The following is a 16,031-nucleotide window of genomic DNA, read 5'->3' as shown; positions in this document are numbered from 1 at the left end:
CAAAATATCGTCTCTAAGATGCTTAAAATCGTTTAATCTTTGTGTAATATATTTAACGTTATAATATAATTTTAGCTCCTTTTCTAGTTTTTTTAATTCTATTTTGTATAATATTGACATCAGTCATGCTATAAGTCCAGAGTATAACTGGTAACGCCAATATAATTAAAATAGTAAATGTAGAAATTAAATGTTTATTATTTGTGGTGGATTCCTTCATCCTTCCCTACATACGAGCACAACCAATCACCGCGCGCTATTTAGCGCTCGTCACGTGACCTACATATGTCACGAACGACAGCCAGTAGTTCTCTCCGATCTTTCGCGAGGATCGGGACTCACCGCCGGAGAGCTTCCACGAGGCTCTCTAGATCATCAGGCATTGTGCTTTTGTAACACCCCCGGGGCATCCCGTGCCCCGGCCCTTGGTCGCGCTCACCGCCGCGTGTGTGTTTGTGTGGAGTGTTGGACTGGACCCGTTCTTGCCCGCCGCGAGCTGGAGGACCCTGACCGCGTGGCGGCGGCGTGTGTTCTGGACGCTACTCCCTCCGACGAGGTATGTGCCGTGTGTTCCCGTCTTTCCCCTCTTTGCTAACACCACGTTGATCTAAATACAGTCCACTTTTATATCGAGAATATATTTACTTATATTTTTTATATTGGCGCGACCATTGATTGGTCCTTCGAGCCGGATAAGAACCATTGATAGTCCTTACGAATCGTACATTACCTGATGATTCCACCGCCCTTATTAGGATACTCATTGTGTAGGCCCTAATAAGCGTATTAGTATTTAGTAGTATCTTCAATGCGAAATACTATTTAATTTACCGCGTAGAACGACAATGCGTCTTCTACTATTCATATAAAATATATTTTAAACCCGCCCTTATTAGGATACTCATTGTAGGCCCTAATAAGTGATTTAATAGTACATTCATTGTGAAATAACTATAATATACCGCATAGATCGACATTGCGTCATCTATTATTTTCCGCTTAAAATATATTTTATTCCGCCCGTGACAATAAGTTACGCGTATATTATTCTTAAAATAGTTAATTAAAACTATATTCATATTGTTTATCCGCAGTTATAACGCTAAAATCATTATAAATCGAACATATTTCATCATATTTATCTACGGTCTACCCGCACTCGAAATTTATAACGTTATCGAGTACATTCCGCGATCCGCTGTTATAATCCGACCATATTGGAAATACATACTCTGTTCTTATTACGCTTGCGTCACTGACCTACTTTATTTGGTCGTATTACTTGTTATTGTAACTTGTTTTGTAACATTCTCTGTTTGAATAATTACTTTTGTTATTAAAAATGCCGCCGAAGAAAATGACTAAGTTACATGATAGTGACGCTTCGGATGTTAATGATTCGGAAGATATAAATGATTCGCAGTTATCCATGTTATTAGCTAAACGCGAAGTTATATTCGAAATGGTGCAACAAATGTATGATTTGTCTTTAAACGTTCATAACAACGCCTCGCTTATGGAAAGTTTCCTTGACGAGTCCGCGCAGATAGAATCACTACGTGAAAGATTTGAAAAATGTTTAGACGAATACAATACTCGCTTATTATCGTTAACACCTACCGCGAAACCTGATTATAAAAGTCTCGTTGCATTCGAGTCTTTATATAGCAGAGTTATAAGAATTAAATCTCAATATTCGCAACCAAGTCCGTCACACGGAGATATTAATAATTTGCATAAAAATAGGCCTAAATTACCGCCTATCGAATTAGTACCATTTTCGGGTGATATTCGCTCATTTCCGCTGTTTCTTTCGAATTTTGAATCAGTTGTTCATAACAATCCCGGCCTTACAGATGCCGAGCGTTTATATTATTTACTAGGTAAATTAACGGGGAAGGCCACAACTGTTATAGCTGGTATAACCCCCTCCGCTGAAAATTATAATTTAATTTTACAAACTTTAAAAGATAAATATGATGATAAACGTATGTTAGTTTCCGCGTATTTAAATCAAATGTTTGATTTTAAACCTTTGCATTGTGCGTCCGCAACAAACTTTGATTTATTTACAGATAACTTTATTAGCGCAGTGCGCGCCTTACAGAATATAAAGTTAGATAATATTACAGATTTAATGATTGTTCATATCGCGTTGAAGAAGTTAGACTCAGACACTGTTCGCGCTTTCGAGACTGAGTTTGGTAGTGAAATGCCTACTTTTGATAACTTAGTTCAATTTATTCAAACTCGTGCGAAGGTATTAGAACGCATTCATCCTTCCACAAATTCGGGAATAAATAAACCGCCTCGAAAGAATAATTATAACCGCAGTTCAAATAATACTTCTTCCGCACCGCCTAAGACGTATCAGTCTTACGTAACAACAGCTGATTCCGCTTATAGTTGTCTTTGTAAAAATATTACGCATCAACATTTATATAAATGTTCGAGTTTTCATAAAATGAGTCCGCAGGAACGTTTGAAATACGTAAAGGATAGAAACGCGTGTATAAATTGTCTCAGTATAAAACATCGAGTTTCTAGTTGCTCATCTTATTCTAATTGTCGCGTTTGTAAATTAAAACATCATACAATGTTACATTTGAAACGCGAATCTTCCATACCCGCGCCTGCGTCTCACCCCCCGCCGCGCAGCACACCGCCGTTGCCTGCGCCGTCGCCGCCGTCGGGCGAGTGCGTCCGCTCTGACGTAGCGCTATTTACCGCTAGCTATACAGCTGATACTGATAACGCATTTCTATGCAACCCGCCCGCGAATAAACAACATACTATTTTATTATCAACCGCTGAAGTCGTAGCTTATAATTGTAAAGGCGAACGGCTTATTATTCGCGCGCTTTTAGATTCCGCTTCGCAAAGTCACTTCATTACGAATGAATGTTGTGAACGTTTAGGTATTAAACCGCAGAAAACCGAACGTACTATTATTAAGGGGTTCGGTGGTTCAGAAAAAATTATAAATAGTAATTCCGTAAATATAAAATTTTATTCGCGTCTTGACAACAACATATCCTTTAATATTTCACCGCTAGTTGTTGATCATGTTACGGATTTATTACCTACCGCTGTTATAGACACTTCTGTCTTATCGCATATTTCGCATTTACCGCTCGCAGATGAGAGTTTTGGTACGCCAAATAAAATCGATTTATTAATCGGTGCTTCTCTGTTCCCTCATCTGCTTCTCCCCGACGTAGTTCATGCATCTCGTGACTCGTCGGCGCCCGCTGCATTGCGCACGGTGTTAGGCTATGTAATAATGGGTTCAGTACTCACCATACCTAACATACACAAACCGCCCTTGACGTGTTGTCACGTTCAAGAGACCGCCGCTATTGACTCATTAGTCAGGCGTTTCTGGGAGCTCGAGGAGCTTCCTACCGCACCGCCCGTTCAACATCCCGATGATGTTGAATGTGAAGAATATTATAAATCAACTACAACCCGCGACCCCGTGAGTGGCAGATATATTGTTTCGCTTCCATTTAAGGATGATTTCTACACTCTCGGTGACTCATTTAATATTGCCCGCAAACGTTTCATGTGCCTTGAAAGAAAGCTACAGGCTTCACCTAAATTAAGGTTGGCATATGATGACGTCATAAAAGATTATCTAACGAAGAATTATATTTCACCCGCGCCTCCGTATGATCCGCGTGACCCTACACCTATTTATATTATACCGCATCACGCTGTTCTGCGCGAGGATAAATCGTCGACTAAGCTGCGCATGGTTTTAGATGCTAGCATGCCAACTTCTGGAAGCCAGCGTTCATTGAATGACCTTCTGCATGTTGGGCCGAATTTACAAGGCAATTTGTTTACAATAATTTTAGGTTTTCGTCTCCACGCGATTGCCATGACCGCCGATTGCCGCCAACAATTTCTGCAGATATTCGTGCGTGAGTTTGATCGTCGTTTTCAATGTTTTTTATATCGTTTCAGCCCGCAGGATCCGCTACTTCTTTATCAATTTAATCGAGTTTGCTTCGGCATCAAGTCTAGTCCTTATCATGCACTGCGCACGGTAAGACAGCTCGTAGAAGATGACGGCGCGAAATATCCGCTCGCGAGTAGCATTGCGTCTTCCTCGTTGTACATGGATGATATCGCCTTCTCTGTTCCCACGGAGTGTGAAGCAGTTTTCGCGTCGCAGCAGCTCATTGATTTGTTTAAGGGAGCTCAGTGGGATCTAGTTAAATGGAATAGTAATAGTAAAAATGTGTTAGATAATCTTCCCGCTTCGCACAAACTTTTACCCTCCGCGGTGGAGTTTGATAAGACCGTGCAACATAAATTGCTTGGTCTGCATTGGTCTTCTGTTGTTGATTGTTATTATTTTAAAATTATCGCACCCGCAGATGTGATGTGCACTAAGCGCTTCATCTTGTCAACTACCGCCCGTCTGTGGGACATGATGGGCTTCGTTGCTCCCACAGTCGTGTATAACATCCCATCAGATAATTTCTACCATGTTTCTGGTATTGAAAATCCCGCTGACGTTCTTTCGCGTGGCATTACGCCACTAAATCTCCTCTCGCACCCTCTGTGGTTCCATGGACCCCAGTGGGCTCGTTCGGACCTATCTGAATGGCCTCTTAAGAGTCTCAATGGTGAGTCTATTGCAGACATTCCCGAACGAAAATTATTAGCGCACACTGTGTGCCCGCCTATAAAGCATTGCGCTTTATACGATACCGCCCTTCGCGTCTCGTCGCGTCGTGTATTTTATATTTATAGGTTCCTTATATTATTATCCCGCCGCGGTGTTATGATGACCGTAGAGGAACCTAATTTCGCTGTAAATAAAATTATTCCCGCCCTGCAAAATAAATATTTTGCAGAGGAGTATTCTAATATACTCTATTATAAATTTTATTCGCAAGCCTTCAACCGCTTGAAGCCTTTTATTCGCAACAGACTTATCCTCATCGGACGTCTAAGCGATACCGCCCTGGAATATGCACATAAGCATCCAGCGATATTACCGCACAATGATCACATAATTATCATGATCATTGATTATTATCATATTAAATATATGAATATTATAACGCATTTGTTTCGTGTTATTTTAATCACCGCGCTTTTATTATCATTACCCGCGCCGCAAGTCAAATCTGATCACGTCAGTTTGCTTGATAGGCATTTGCTACTGGACAAGTTAGTTCAGTCGTTTTGGAAACGTTGGAGAATGGAATACTTACACGGTTTGCAGGTTAGGCAGAAATGGAATACGCCTTCCACACCTATTACTCCTGGAACGGTCGTGGTTGTAATAAATGATAATGCATCGCCCCTAACCTGGGCTTTAGCCGTCGTAGAGAAAGTACATCCTTCAAAGGACGACGTCGCGCGCGTTTGTACAGTTAGAACCGCCAAGGGAACTTACCTTCGCCCGGTCGTTCGTTTATGTCCGCTTCCAAGACAATAGTTATATCGCATTAATATATTACCGCAGTTAGTTAAGTTTAATTTTAAGTTTTGCACCGTTTTCGATATAATTTCTTAGTTATAAATACCGCCGTGACTTTAGGAATTTTTTATACCCCGCTCGCATTACGCGATCCTAGAGTCATAGAATTTGTTAGTTATTTTCCGCCGTGACTTTTAGGATTTTTTATTATCCCGCTCGCATTATGCGCTCCTGGAGCCATAGAATTTGTTACTTATATTACCGCCGTGGCTCTTAGGACTTTATTAACCCGCGCGCATTATGCGATCCTAGAGTCATAGTTTTTCGCTGTATCTTATGATTGGTTTTAAATGGTGACCCATTTAGGGCGGGTGGATATGGTAACGCCAATATAATTAAAATAGTAAATGTAGAAATTAAATGTTTATTATTTGTGGTGGATTCCTTCATCCTTCCCTACATACGAGCACAACCAATCACCGCGCGCTATTTAGCGCTCGTCACGTGACCTACATATGTCACGAACGACAGCCAGTAGTTCTCTCCGATCTTTCGCGAGGATCGGGACTCACCGCCGGAGAGCTTCCACGAGGCTCTCTAGATCATCAGGCATTGTGCTTTTGTAACACCCCCGGGGCATCCCGTGCCCCGGCCCTTGGTCGCGCTCACCGCCGCGTGTGTGTTTGTGTGGAGTGTTGGACTGGACCCGTTCTTGCCCGCCGCGAGCTGGAGGACCCTGACCGCGTGGCGGCGGCGTGTGTTCTGGACGCTACTCCCTCCGACGAGGTATGTGCCGTGTGTTCCCGTCTTTCCCCTCTTTGCTAACACCACGTTGATCTAAATACAGTCCACTTTTATATCGAGAATATATTTACTTATATTTTTTATATTGGCGCGACCATTGATAAAAGATAGTAGGTATGACAATGAAATCTTAAACTTTATAATGCCCGTGCTATAATAAAACTGCACTAACTTTCATATTAAAACATAGGAGCATCATAAAAGTAATGGGTTGAGCTTCGTGTGGGACGCCTTAAGACCCGTTAGCAATTAAGTATACTTGCAGTCCTCATAATGATTCAATATTTAATTAAATTAAACGACAAATATTAAAATAAAGAAACAAGAAACCGCTTGACTTTTAATCCGCAAAAGGATTTTACCCAGACAAACAAAAATTAATAATAAATAATTGCGAATGAAACTTTTTGTCAATCTTTTTTCGGCGGACTTTAATGAATTCATTGCTCAAACTTAGAACACGAAAAGTAAAGAGTAAAAGTTTATTAATTTTGTTTGAAATATATAATTAATGTGTACTTTCGTAACCATATATTACGTGACATTTCTTTAGGCTATAATAACCTTATATCCGTTTGAATCCCATTTGATTTATACTTATTAATATTTTTAAATTAAATATGTAAGGCTTACCTATTTTAAGCTTTTCCAATTGCTCCACAGGAACATCCTTAAATACAATAATTTGATTTAATTTATAAGTAAAAAGCATAAATACTTATATTTAAATTAATCAGAAGTACCTCAAGCGATGATAACGTCGCGTCATTTATTAAAAAGTATAATATCAATAATCATTCGTTACTTACGGGCTTGTCTTCTTTCATATCTGCAACAAAGAAGAAGTTGTTAATGAAAATTATATCCTATATTCTGGTCGTTAGATAAAAACGGAATAATCATCCTTGACTGTTCATGACTAATTACATGTAATAAATTATAGAGATGTTCTAGTAGTTTGGGTCCCTAAGCACTTTTATTCAAAACATGTTTAAAAGGGACGTGATATCCATAACTAAAGCTTTCATAAGTCCGAGGACCGAGCTAATACGATTGGACATTTTTAAGGATAGGAAATATTATTAGAGAAACCTAATAATAATTTACAGTAATTACTATATTATATTTAGATATGTACATAAAACGACATAAAATACGCAACTGAATTCCCAAAATAACCATTAACAACACAGCGTTCTATTTTTACCTTTCATATAATATTGACATCAGTCATGCTATAAGTCCAGAGTATAACAAAAGATAGTATGACAATGAAATCTTAAACTTTATAATGCCCATGCTATAATAAAACTGCACTAACTTTCATATTAAAACATAGGAGCATAAGTATAAACATAGTATCAAAAATAACATAAAAGACGGCTCTTTTCATCCCCCATTTCCCTTTAATATAGAATATAGATTCACCATTTTGCTTCGCGATACAAATCTACACCCACGCTTCGAACATTCATCAATCATTTAAAAACGAGGTTGTTAACCTCTCAAGGAATATTGTTGGTCACAGCCATGTCACAGCGTATCATTTGAGCCGAGAATATTTAGGTTTTTGCTTTAATTACGTAAACAGAAATTATAGCGTCATGTACTAAATATAAACGAAACTTTATATTAACTTTTTGCGTGCGAATTTCATTAATTAAGGTGTTCCTATAGTAAGGATAATAAATGCTCAGCTAATACTTACTCGTAACTTAATATTTTCTATTGTATTATTTATATTTACTCTATCTTAAGAAAAAAACTTCGTTAAGATACCAAAAATATAGCAGTAATTATTTGATTATTATTTTATTGAATAAATATAATATTTTTCTCTAGGTATGTACATATTATAAAGAAATAAATTAAATGTGATTGCAGAATCGCAGTCATAAAATCTATTGGGCAGTATTAGTGGTAATACCCTCGTTGTTTTCAACAGCTTACGCAACTAATCTCTTATGACTTTCAGAAGTTTTTGCTCCTTACACGAACCTTACACGAACTTTCACATTGATAAGATTTATATTTCAATGGTTATACACAAGAATAGTTGAATTAGCTTGTACGAATTTCGTGAATCTAATGTAAAATTAACGAATCAATCAATCAATTAAATACATGACAATCTTCAGTGAAGGCGAAATTGGGTCGGGCGGTAGTTGTTAATGAAGAACGATAGTAAATTAATAATTTTATGTATAGCTGCCTTAATTACTTATGCTAATAGAAGCATTTTATATTTAACGTAATGGTTTTACGTATAACTCTAACCAATTAACTAAATTCGAAAAACGGTTATAGTTTGTGAAAGTTTTCCTTAATTTAATTGATTAAGCCTTAAACTTTCTTTAACTTATATTCAGTGTTTTGTGCCTTTTTTTTTCACGATATTAAAATACGTTAAATGAGACATTCCAGTCCATGCAAATATAAACTTATAGGTAATATGTAGGTATGTATCACACTCTTTGTATGGAAAAAAATCTCATCAATTTCTGTACTTTAAAATAAGGTGTTGCAAACCTGATAAATATTTCACTGCATACTCGTGTCAACATATCAAATATTCACAGAAGCACAGTACAAGCCGTGATGCTCATAAATCCAAAACATGTTAAGCTCGTTTATTTTGTATTCTGAGGCTCATGCAAGGTCAATGCCACCTCATATTTTATTGAGCTTTACAAAACATAACACATTTATACGAAATAAAAGCTATTATTTTTATGCTTAGAGTAGAAGTGGGGTTATAGTCAGTGATGACAAACATTTTATCCGATTGACTGATTTATAAGCTCTACTTGAAGATTATTTCTTATGAGTTAATTTTTTGACTAGTACTTTACACTTACAGTTTAACTTTAAAATCTCAAATCACCTTGTGGCATAAAAGCACATTAGTATTTAATTCCGTGCTAAATGTTTATTTCAAATCCACCTGGGGTATCCAAACTAAATATTGTATTGTTCACTTTTACAAAGAAATACAATGAAAGTAGATTTCATGCAAAATCCTCACTGAATAGACGAACAACCCAAGAGCAGGCACAGTTTAATCATTAAAAATAAAATCAGAGTTGAAACTCTTGTTCACAGTTCGTAAATAAAAACAATACTTTATTTTAAAAACAGTCATAACAGATCTAAACTAGTTGAAAACTATTCAATACATACATTAAAAACAAAAATTAATTATTTGCAGTAAAATTTATATAAAAAAGCATCCATAAAAGCCTTTAGATTATAATTGTGGTTATAATATATTAGGTGATAAAAAGAAATTACCAAATCATTAATTGTCAGAACAATGGAATTGAATTTGTACTTTTGTTTTATGATTTACGTGAAGATGAATATTCAGTATTTATAACTCTAGTCGCCTGGAATCTCTAGATAAATGGGTGTTTAATCAGAATGAATTACATTTAACCGTAATGTTTGCTTATGGAAGTACAAATGAATAGCGGAGATGAGACTACATTAAAGTATTTTTGTAAATTTACTGAAGTATAAGTATGTTGGTCGATGGTACCATTTAATGGTAATTAATTGGTACCGTACCAAATGTTATAATGATATTATTCTCGTATGGTAAAAGATTTAAGAGAAAATGTTGTGTAAGGTAATTATTTTTTATATAATAAGTTGTTCGAATATTATAAAAGTGGCAGTATGTGAAGATAGATATTTGTTACGCTTTCACGAAAAATCTACTAGACGGATTGGGATGAAACTTTATAGTTATATCAGTTATATATCAGAATAACACATAACCTATATATAGAAGTCTATATCTATATATATATAAAACTTAAAGGTGACTGATATAGTGATCTATCAACGCACAGCCCAAACCACTGGACGTATCGGGCTGAAATTTGGCATGCAGGTAGATGTCATAACGTAGGCGTCCCCTAAGAAAGGATAGAAAGGATAGAATGAAAACTTATACCATGCAAATTTATCTTTTCCACGCAAGCGAAGCTGCGGGCAACAGCTAGTACTCTATATGCCCATGGTTGCGCAGTACAGCTAGTATAATAAAAAATACAATAGTTATGTAATTTGAAGTTAGCAACATCTACCTAATTTAAACCGAGTATTTAACTTGTGATTGATTTTGAGAAACCATAATCAAAAGACTGAAGAGGGTATTATATTACAAAGTTAATTAACTTGATGTGTTAATCGACTTACGTAATAGCGGATAAACATATACTACGGATATACTAAACTTAATTAACAAGTATATTTATAAATATTTATAAATATAATGGCTTGTTGTTATCTAAACATATGTAAATGTAATACGTATTTCGAATATTTTTTAGACATAATACGCATATCGTTAACGTTACACAGATACCTGGAATGAAATTTGATAAAGATGTTATCTTCAAAATGGTTTGCATTTATTCAAATGTATTAAACTCGGAGACAAGATAGAAATATTTAAAATTGCCACACCTTATAAATATCTTTATATATGATTATATATTATAAATGATACTATTCATTGTGATTATCTTTTAAAACATTAATAGTTAAATGTTTAATTCATTCGAAATCATCTTTGCTAGAAATTTTGTCGATATTCTTATAATTGCTGCAATATGCTACAATACCTACGTCATAATTTTATTATAACAACTGATTAAGTTTTATCGTAGCCTAAATTACTATATTCAATAGCCCTAGTCATAAAATTACGAAGAAAAGAAAGAGTGAACACATTTTATAGCACGTTGTAGTAACACCCATTAAAGTGAACCGTTCTTAAATGACCCAGACAATATCGTCCTCCTATAGTGCACTTAACGTTCGAGTATGAGAAGAAATTTATGCCTAGAGGAAAAATGCATCATTTTCCTCTACTTTTAGGTACAACGTAATATATCAGTTTAGGTACATACCAGTATCTACTTCTTATATTATCATCATCATCAGCTCATATAGGTATTATGTTCCCACTACTTGGATCTGGGCCTTCACTTCTTATATATGTATATCTTTATGTAAATACCATTTAAATCTACTACAATTCCTTATTGCTACTATCTAGTATATATCCCCTATTAACACGCATTTCATATGTGTCTGAAATGGAACGGCAATTTAGTCAGAGATGTATGAAATTGCATTTACCTAGTTCTAGTTGCAATATTGCATTATAGATGAACGAGCATTTGGTTCAGAAAATATCTAAATGTTAATACACAATGGGTACCCGTGTCTACGAATAGCAATAATATACGTAGTTTAAACATATTTAAGTTACATTACAATCTGATATCGATCCTAGTATCCTATAATATATTCTACTTCACTAACACCGAATTAAACTCAAAGAACCATATTGTTTTCAAAATGTTATTCGTGGCTTACTGGTCATTGTTCTGAATTTGAGAACATAACGTATTTTAGTGCAAAGTCATGGCTGTATAAGCTTGAATGAACGCGTGAAGTAACAACACAATTTCCTTATGTTGGCACATCTTTCGCTATATATCTTTAACAAAGCCACTGCAGCGACAAGGATAATGGTTAAGGAGAGGACGAACAGTTCTTAGTGTTATAATGTATTACCAACCTGTCCTTGCTACCAACGCCTTAAGTTCGTCTTAAGAGTAAGTATTTGTTTGGGAATTAAACAACAACAATTAATTTATAGCAGGTGTAACAGGGTAAAAACATAAAAGCGCATAAAATGTTAGGTACTTTCTTCTCGAGTTCTTAGTCACGAAGTCCTTTAATTTCATCTGCAATCAGTCAGAAAAACTATTAGCTCGTCTTAGTTGGAATCCTCGAAGATTAAAACGAGTTTTGTTTACGCATAACGATGTTAAATAAAATTGGTAATTATCAAAAATAAATTTCAAAATAACGTTGAAACTCATTGAGACACACTCTCAAGACATTGAAAGTTCTTTAGAAGCTAATTAAATATTTCAAAGGGCTGAAACATCCAAGTGAAGCCACATTACGGGTAATCATTGAACCAAAACACGTGCTCTTAAAACGAGAGTTAATAAATCTGACGAAAAAGGTATAAAAATAATTCTGTTTTAGCGCTGGGATTATGGCAGCACGTTTCCACCGAGTGAAATCCCGTTGCACACGTGCTTGTAAATTGCCTTTCGCTAAGCCGACAGACGCGTTTGGGAAATAGCGAGCGGGTATATTGGGATTGACAAGCGAGGATAAGTCGATAACTCGATAGCGATACGTCAAAACATTCCTTCGAAATGGTAGCAAAATACCGTGGAAATACTGTATAAAAACTTGATCACAAAATCGTATCTCAATCACGAAATAATATTATACTAATATTAGGTAACATAAAAGTGTAGAGACACTCGTCATTATAATATTTAGCTAGCTCTTATTCTGTCTCCAGGCTCGTTGATGAATAATCTGTAATTAAACCACATTTACGCGCCTTTGTACGAGACCTGAATTCCAAGAGACTAGACCGTTAATTAGTCTACATAATTGTAGAGGATCCTATATTTTGAATGTTTAAACGTGCCTCCGTTTTGCCCAAAAACATTTTGAAGTAATTACAATGTGATCAGTCCTTAAACAATGTACTTTACTATGTAAATATAATTTCCACGGCATAATTAATCGATTTATCGGTACTTCGAAATTCTAATCAAAACTTAAGCCCGAAAATTGCTATAGGAATTTAAAAATCCATGAATCTAAAGTATTAATTTTTCTTTCCATTCAAATAATTATTCATAGATGTTTAAATAAAATATCCATTTAGGTTATTAATATTCTATACTTTGTTAACAGGTATTATTCAAGTTAAGCTCGTGATATTCTTCTATTGTCATACAATATAACAGAAGAAAATATAAATCATGCAAAATGAAGGAAGTAAATACATTCTATTTTAAATTCGCTATTTGATTAAAATAATTAACTGTTATTGGTCACACTGTGAGTACATGGAACAAAGTCAATCACTTTCGAATTTAATATCTTGTAAAAATATTTTGAAATAAATTGATGGAAAATGTTTTCATTTTGCGTATGCTGTGTTCTACATAATATATTAAAGGCATCTAGTTAACACAGTTCGTCTAACACAGAGCTAACACGAGTAGGAGACAATGCCAAAGCATCCTTTTACAGCCTTACCAAAGGAATATTGCGGCTTTAGACATAACTTTAGCTTCTAGATATAATACGGTGGAATGCAGGATTTAAATTCAAATATGTTTCCCTCTATCTCTACCGTTTAAATAAAACTTTTCTAAAATGAAATTGAACAAAAAAAAGTGTGCGTGTACTAGTGTACACACGTAAGAAGTGTAACTTCTTTATGACCTTATTTTTCAAAAAATAATTTACTATATGCAACTTTACAGAAATACGTCGAATCACGTATGGAAGGGTTAAGAAAAAGATGGCGCGTAACAGAAAAATGTCACGCGTAACGAAAAAATGTTACACTAAATTTTTTTCTAACCCCGATAAAGAAGTTTCACTTCAAAAACCACAACTTTAGATACAATTAGATTTGCTTGAAAAAGTGCATTAACTGCGTTCATGAAACTAGAAATTTCTTCTCCACACATTTTAATATAGCAGTGAGTGTTCTCGGAACAATTTGAAACTGAATAATTCGATTCTCTCCGCGCACTTATCGAATTTAATGCCAATGTTGCTACCGAGCGAATATAAAATGAATGTATAAAACAGAAGTTGAGTCGTAAATTAAGGAAAAAATCTGTGACACACGAATAAAAAGTCAGCCATGTGGAATAGATACACATTCAATGACTTAATAATTTTAATTTTTTAATTAATAAAATCCGAGCATTTTATCTCAGTTCTTATAATTTTTAACCTAGTACTGTATTCATTTTTAATTTTTTCGCGTTCCCTTCCTAAGACAAAAATCTCGGTATGGCAAGGCTCAAAAACAAACATGTTTGAGTATCTACCCCATACCCTGTGTATTCCTATGTACGTACATAGGAATTTAATTTAGTGTGAAAATCTACTCGATTTTCAAACTAAAACATTGTGTAATATTTCTAGAAAGTACTTAACACACTCAATAGAACTGAGAGCATTATGATGAAAGGGTAAAAAGATTGCTTCTTGCACTGTTTAATAACTTCCGTCCTTGGAGTTAACAGAGCATTTCAAAGACTCATTCAAGTGACCTATACTTTTGTTATAATGTAACTCGCCACCAGGTCTGAACGAACGAATGCTTTAAACGTATGAGAAATAAAGGTTCTTTTTATATGTGTTACTACAAATAATAATAAATCCTTTCAACAAAAAGCTCACCAAGATTCCTGAGGTACCCTTCACATTATGAAAAAGAACAAAAAGACATGAAAGTCCTTTCAATATAATCAAACACAAAAATAATCACGTCAAACGGTTGAAAACCCACGTAGATTTCGAGTAACGAAACCAAATAAAAAGATATGTTTGCTTTTTTCATAATAGAGCAATTAATTATTTAAAATAGTTAATTATAAACAATAATATTTATTTAAATAGTTAACTATAAACAATAATATTAACTATTTCAAATAGTTAACTATAACAATCCAAAATATACTTTAATTGTAAAAATATACTTGGAACTTTGATATTTCAAATGTAATTTCCAGAGCACTGGCACATTATTTATTCTCTCTTTGATTTATATTTTAACGCTGAATTCATATTTCAGGTCACTATTTGATTTTATCCAAAGTAATTTATGTTCTTTCCTGTTTTAATTATAATACTTTTATTTTCGTGTATAATACTGAATATAAATTCAAAGCTGCGTTTGTTTCTCTGTATTTTATTTTCTCTATCCACAATAGAGCAAACTATTGATAAAAAATATATGAGTAAAATTGGGAGATAATCTTTTAGTCCGAGTACCACGCGAGCAAATCTAATAACTATGGTTCCTGAGATGTATTTAATATAATTTGCCAAAATGCGTTACTAAGACCATTTGAAATGGTATATTAAGATACCTTATATTGTATTAGAAACAGAAATAGGCCTCACGAAAGTAGCAAAGTCGATATTATCCTGAACCGGATTCAATAAATCTCTGAAGAAACCTTCCCTTTTGTTTAGAATAAATGTAATATACCTACTCGTATACGTATTATATAACTACACATTACTCGTTTATCATTGTTTAAATAAAACTTGATCATTTTTAAGTGAATTATTATTATCTTTTTTGTATTTGTCGCTATCTGGATAATGTTTTGAGTGAGAATTCTTCATGACAATATATTGTTGATACTTTCTATGTGTATTTGTATTTGATACTAGCTTTGGCAACCCGGTCTCTCCCGTGGTAGCTACTTTATAAGCCTTTCCCGAATAGAGTGAAAGAAAGTTTTCTGTCTCCATTAGAAACTTGTGCCTTAATAAAAAACGTTATAGCAACCAGTTGAATCGGATGAGCCTTTCTCGGGTTTTATGCTTAGCAACACATTTGGCAATTAATTTTTATTTGTATAGATTATAATATATTATCAACAAACAACACTCTATCTATGAGTTATTGCTTAGCTTGAGTTCTAAAAAAATAACAAAAATTGAAGACAAGCAGTACGTTTCAAAACATGTGGGATGAAATTGCAATTTGTAGAATCTTTTTCTGTGCAGATAAAAATAAATTACATACTTAATGAGAATGTATTATTTAAGTCCAAACTATGCTAACCGAGTACCTGTCTTGATACTTACTCTTTAATAAAAATAGTAGCAGGGTTTGTTATGACGTTGAGCAGGG

The 16,031-nt window shown here is 34.7% G+C and overlaps 1 protein-coding gene across 2 annotated transcripts in view; it reads right to left on the bottom strand.

Annotated features, from left to right (window-relative positions):
* LOC123693075 overlaps positions 1-16,031 on the bottom strand; it is a 56,751-nt gene that overhangs the window by 22,313 nt on the left and 18,407 nt on the right. For both annotated transcript variants that reach the window (XR_006751646.1, XM_045638026.1), the window contains exons 3-4: positions 7,054-7,073; positions 6,878-6,914 (exon numbers count right to left, since the gene is read on the bottom strand). Coding sequence is in view for 1 of the 2 variants with exons in the window: in XM_045638026.1 (XP_045493982.1) it covers positions 6,878-6,914; positions 7,054-7,073 (57 nt within the window). In the remaining variant the exon portion in view is untranslated. The remainder of the gene's footprint in view (positions 1-6,877; positions 6,915-7,053; positions 7,074-16,031) is intronic.

This window comes from Colias croceus, chromosome 7 (genome assembly GCF_905220415.1).
Source record: "Colias croceus chromosome 7, ilColCroc2.1".
NCBI lineage: Eukaryota > Metazoa > Arthropoda > Insecta > Lepidoptera > Pieridae > Colias > Colias croceus.
This window is presented reverse-complemented; position numbering and strand designations above follow the sequence as displayed.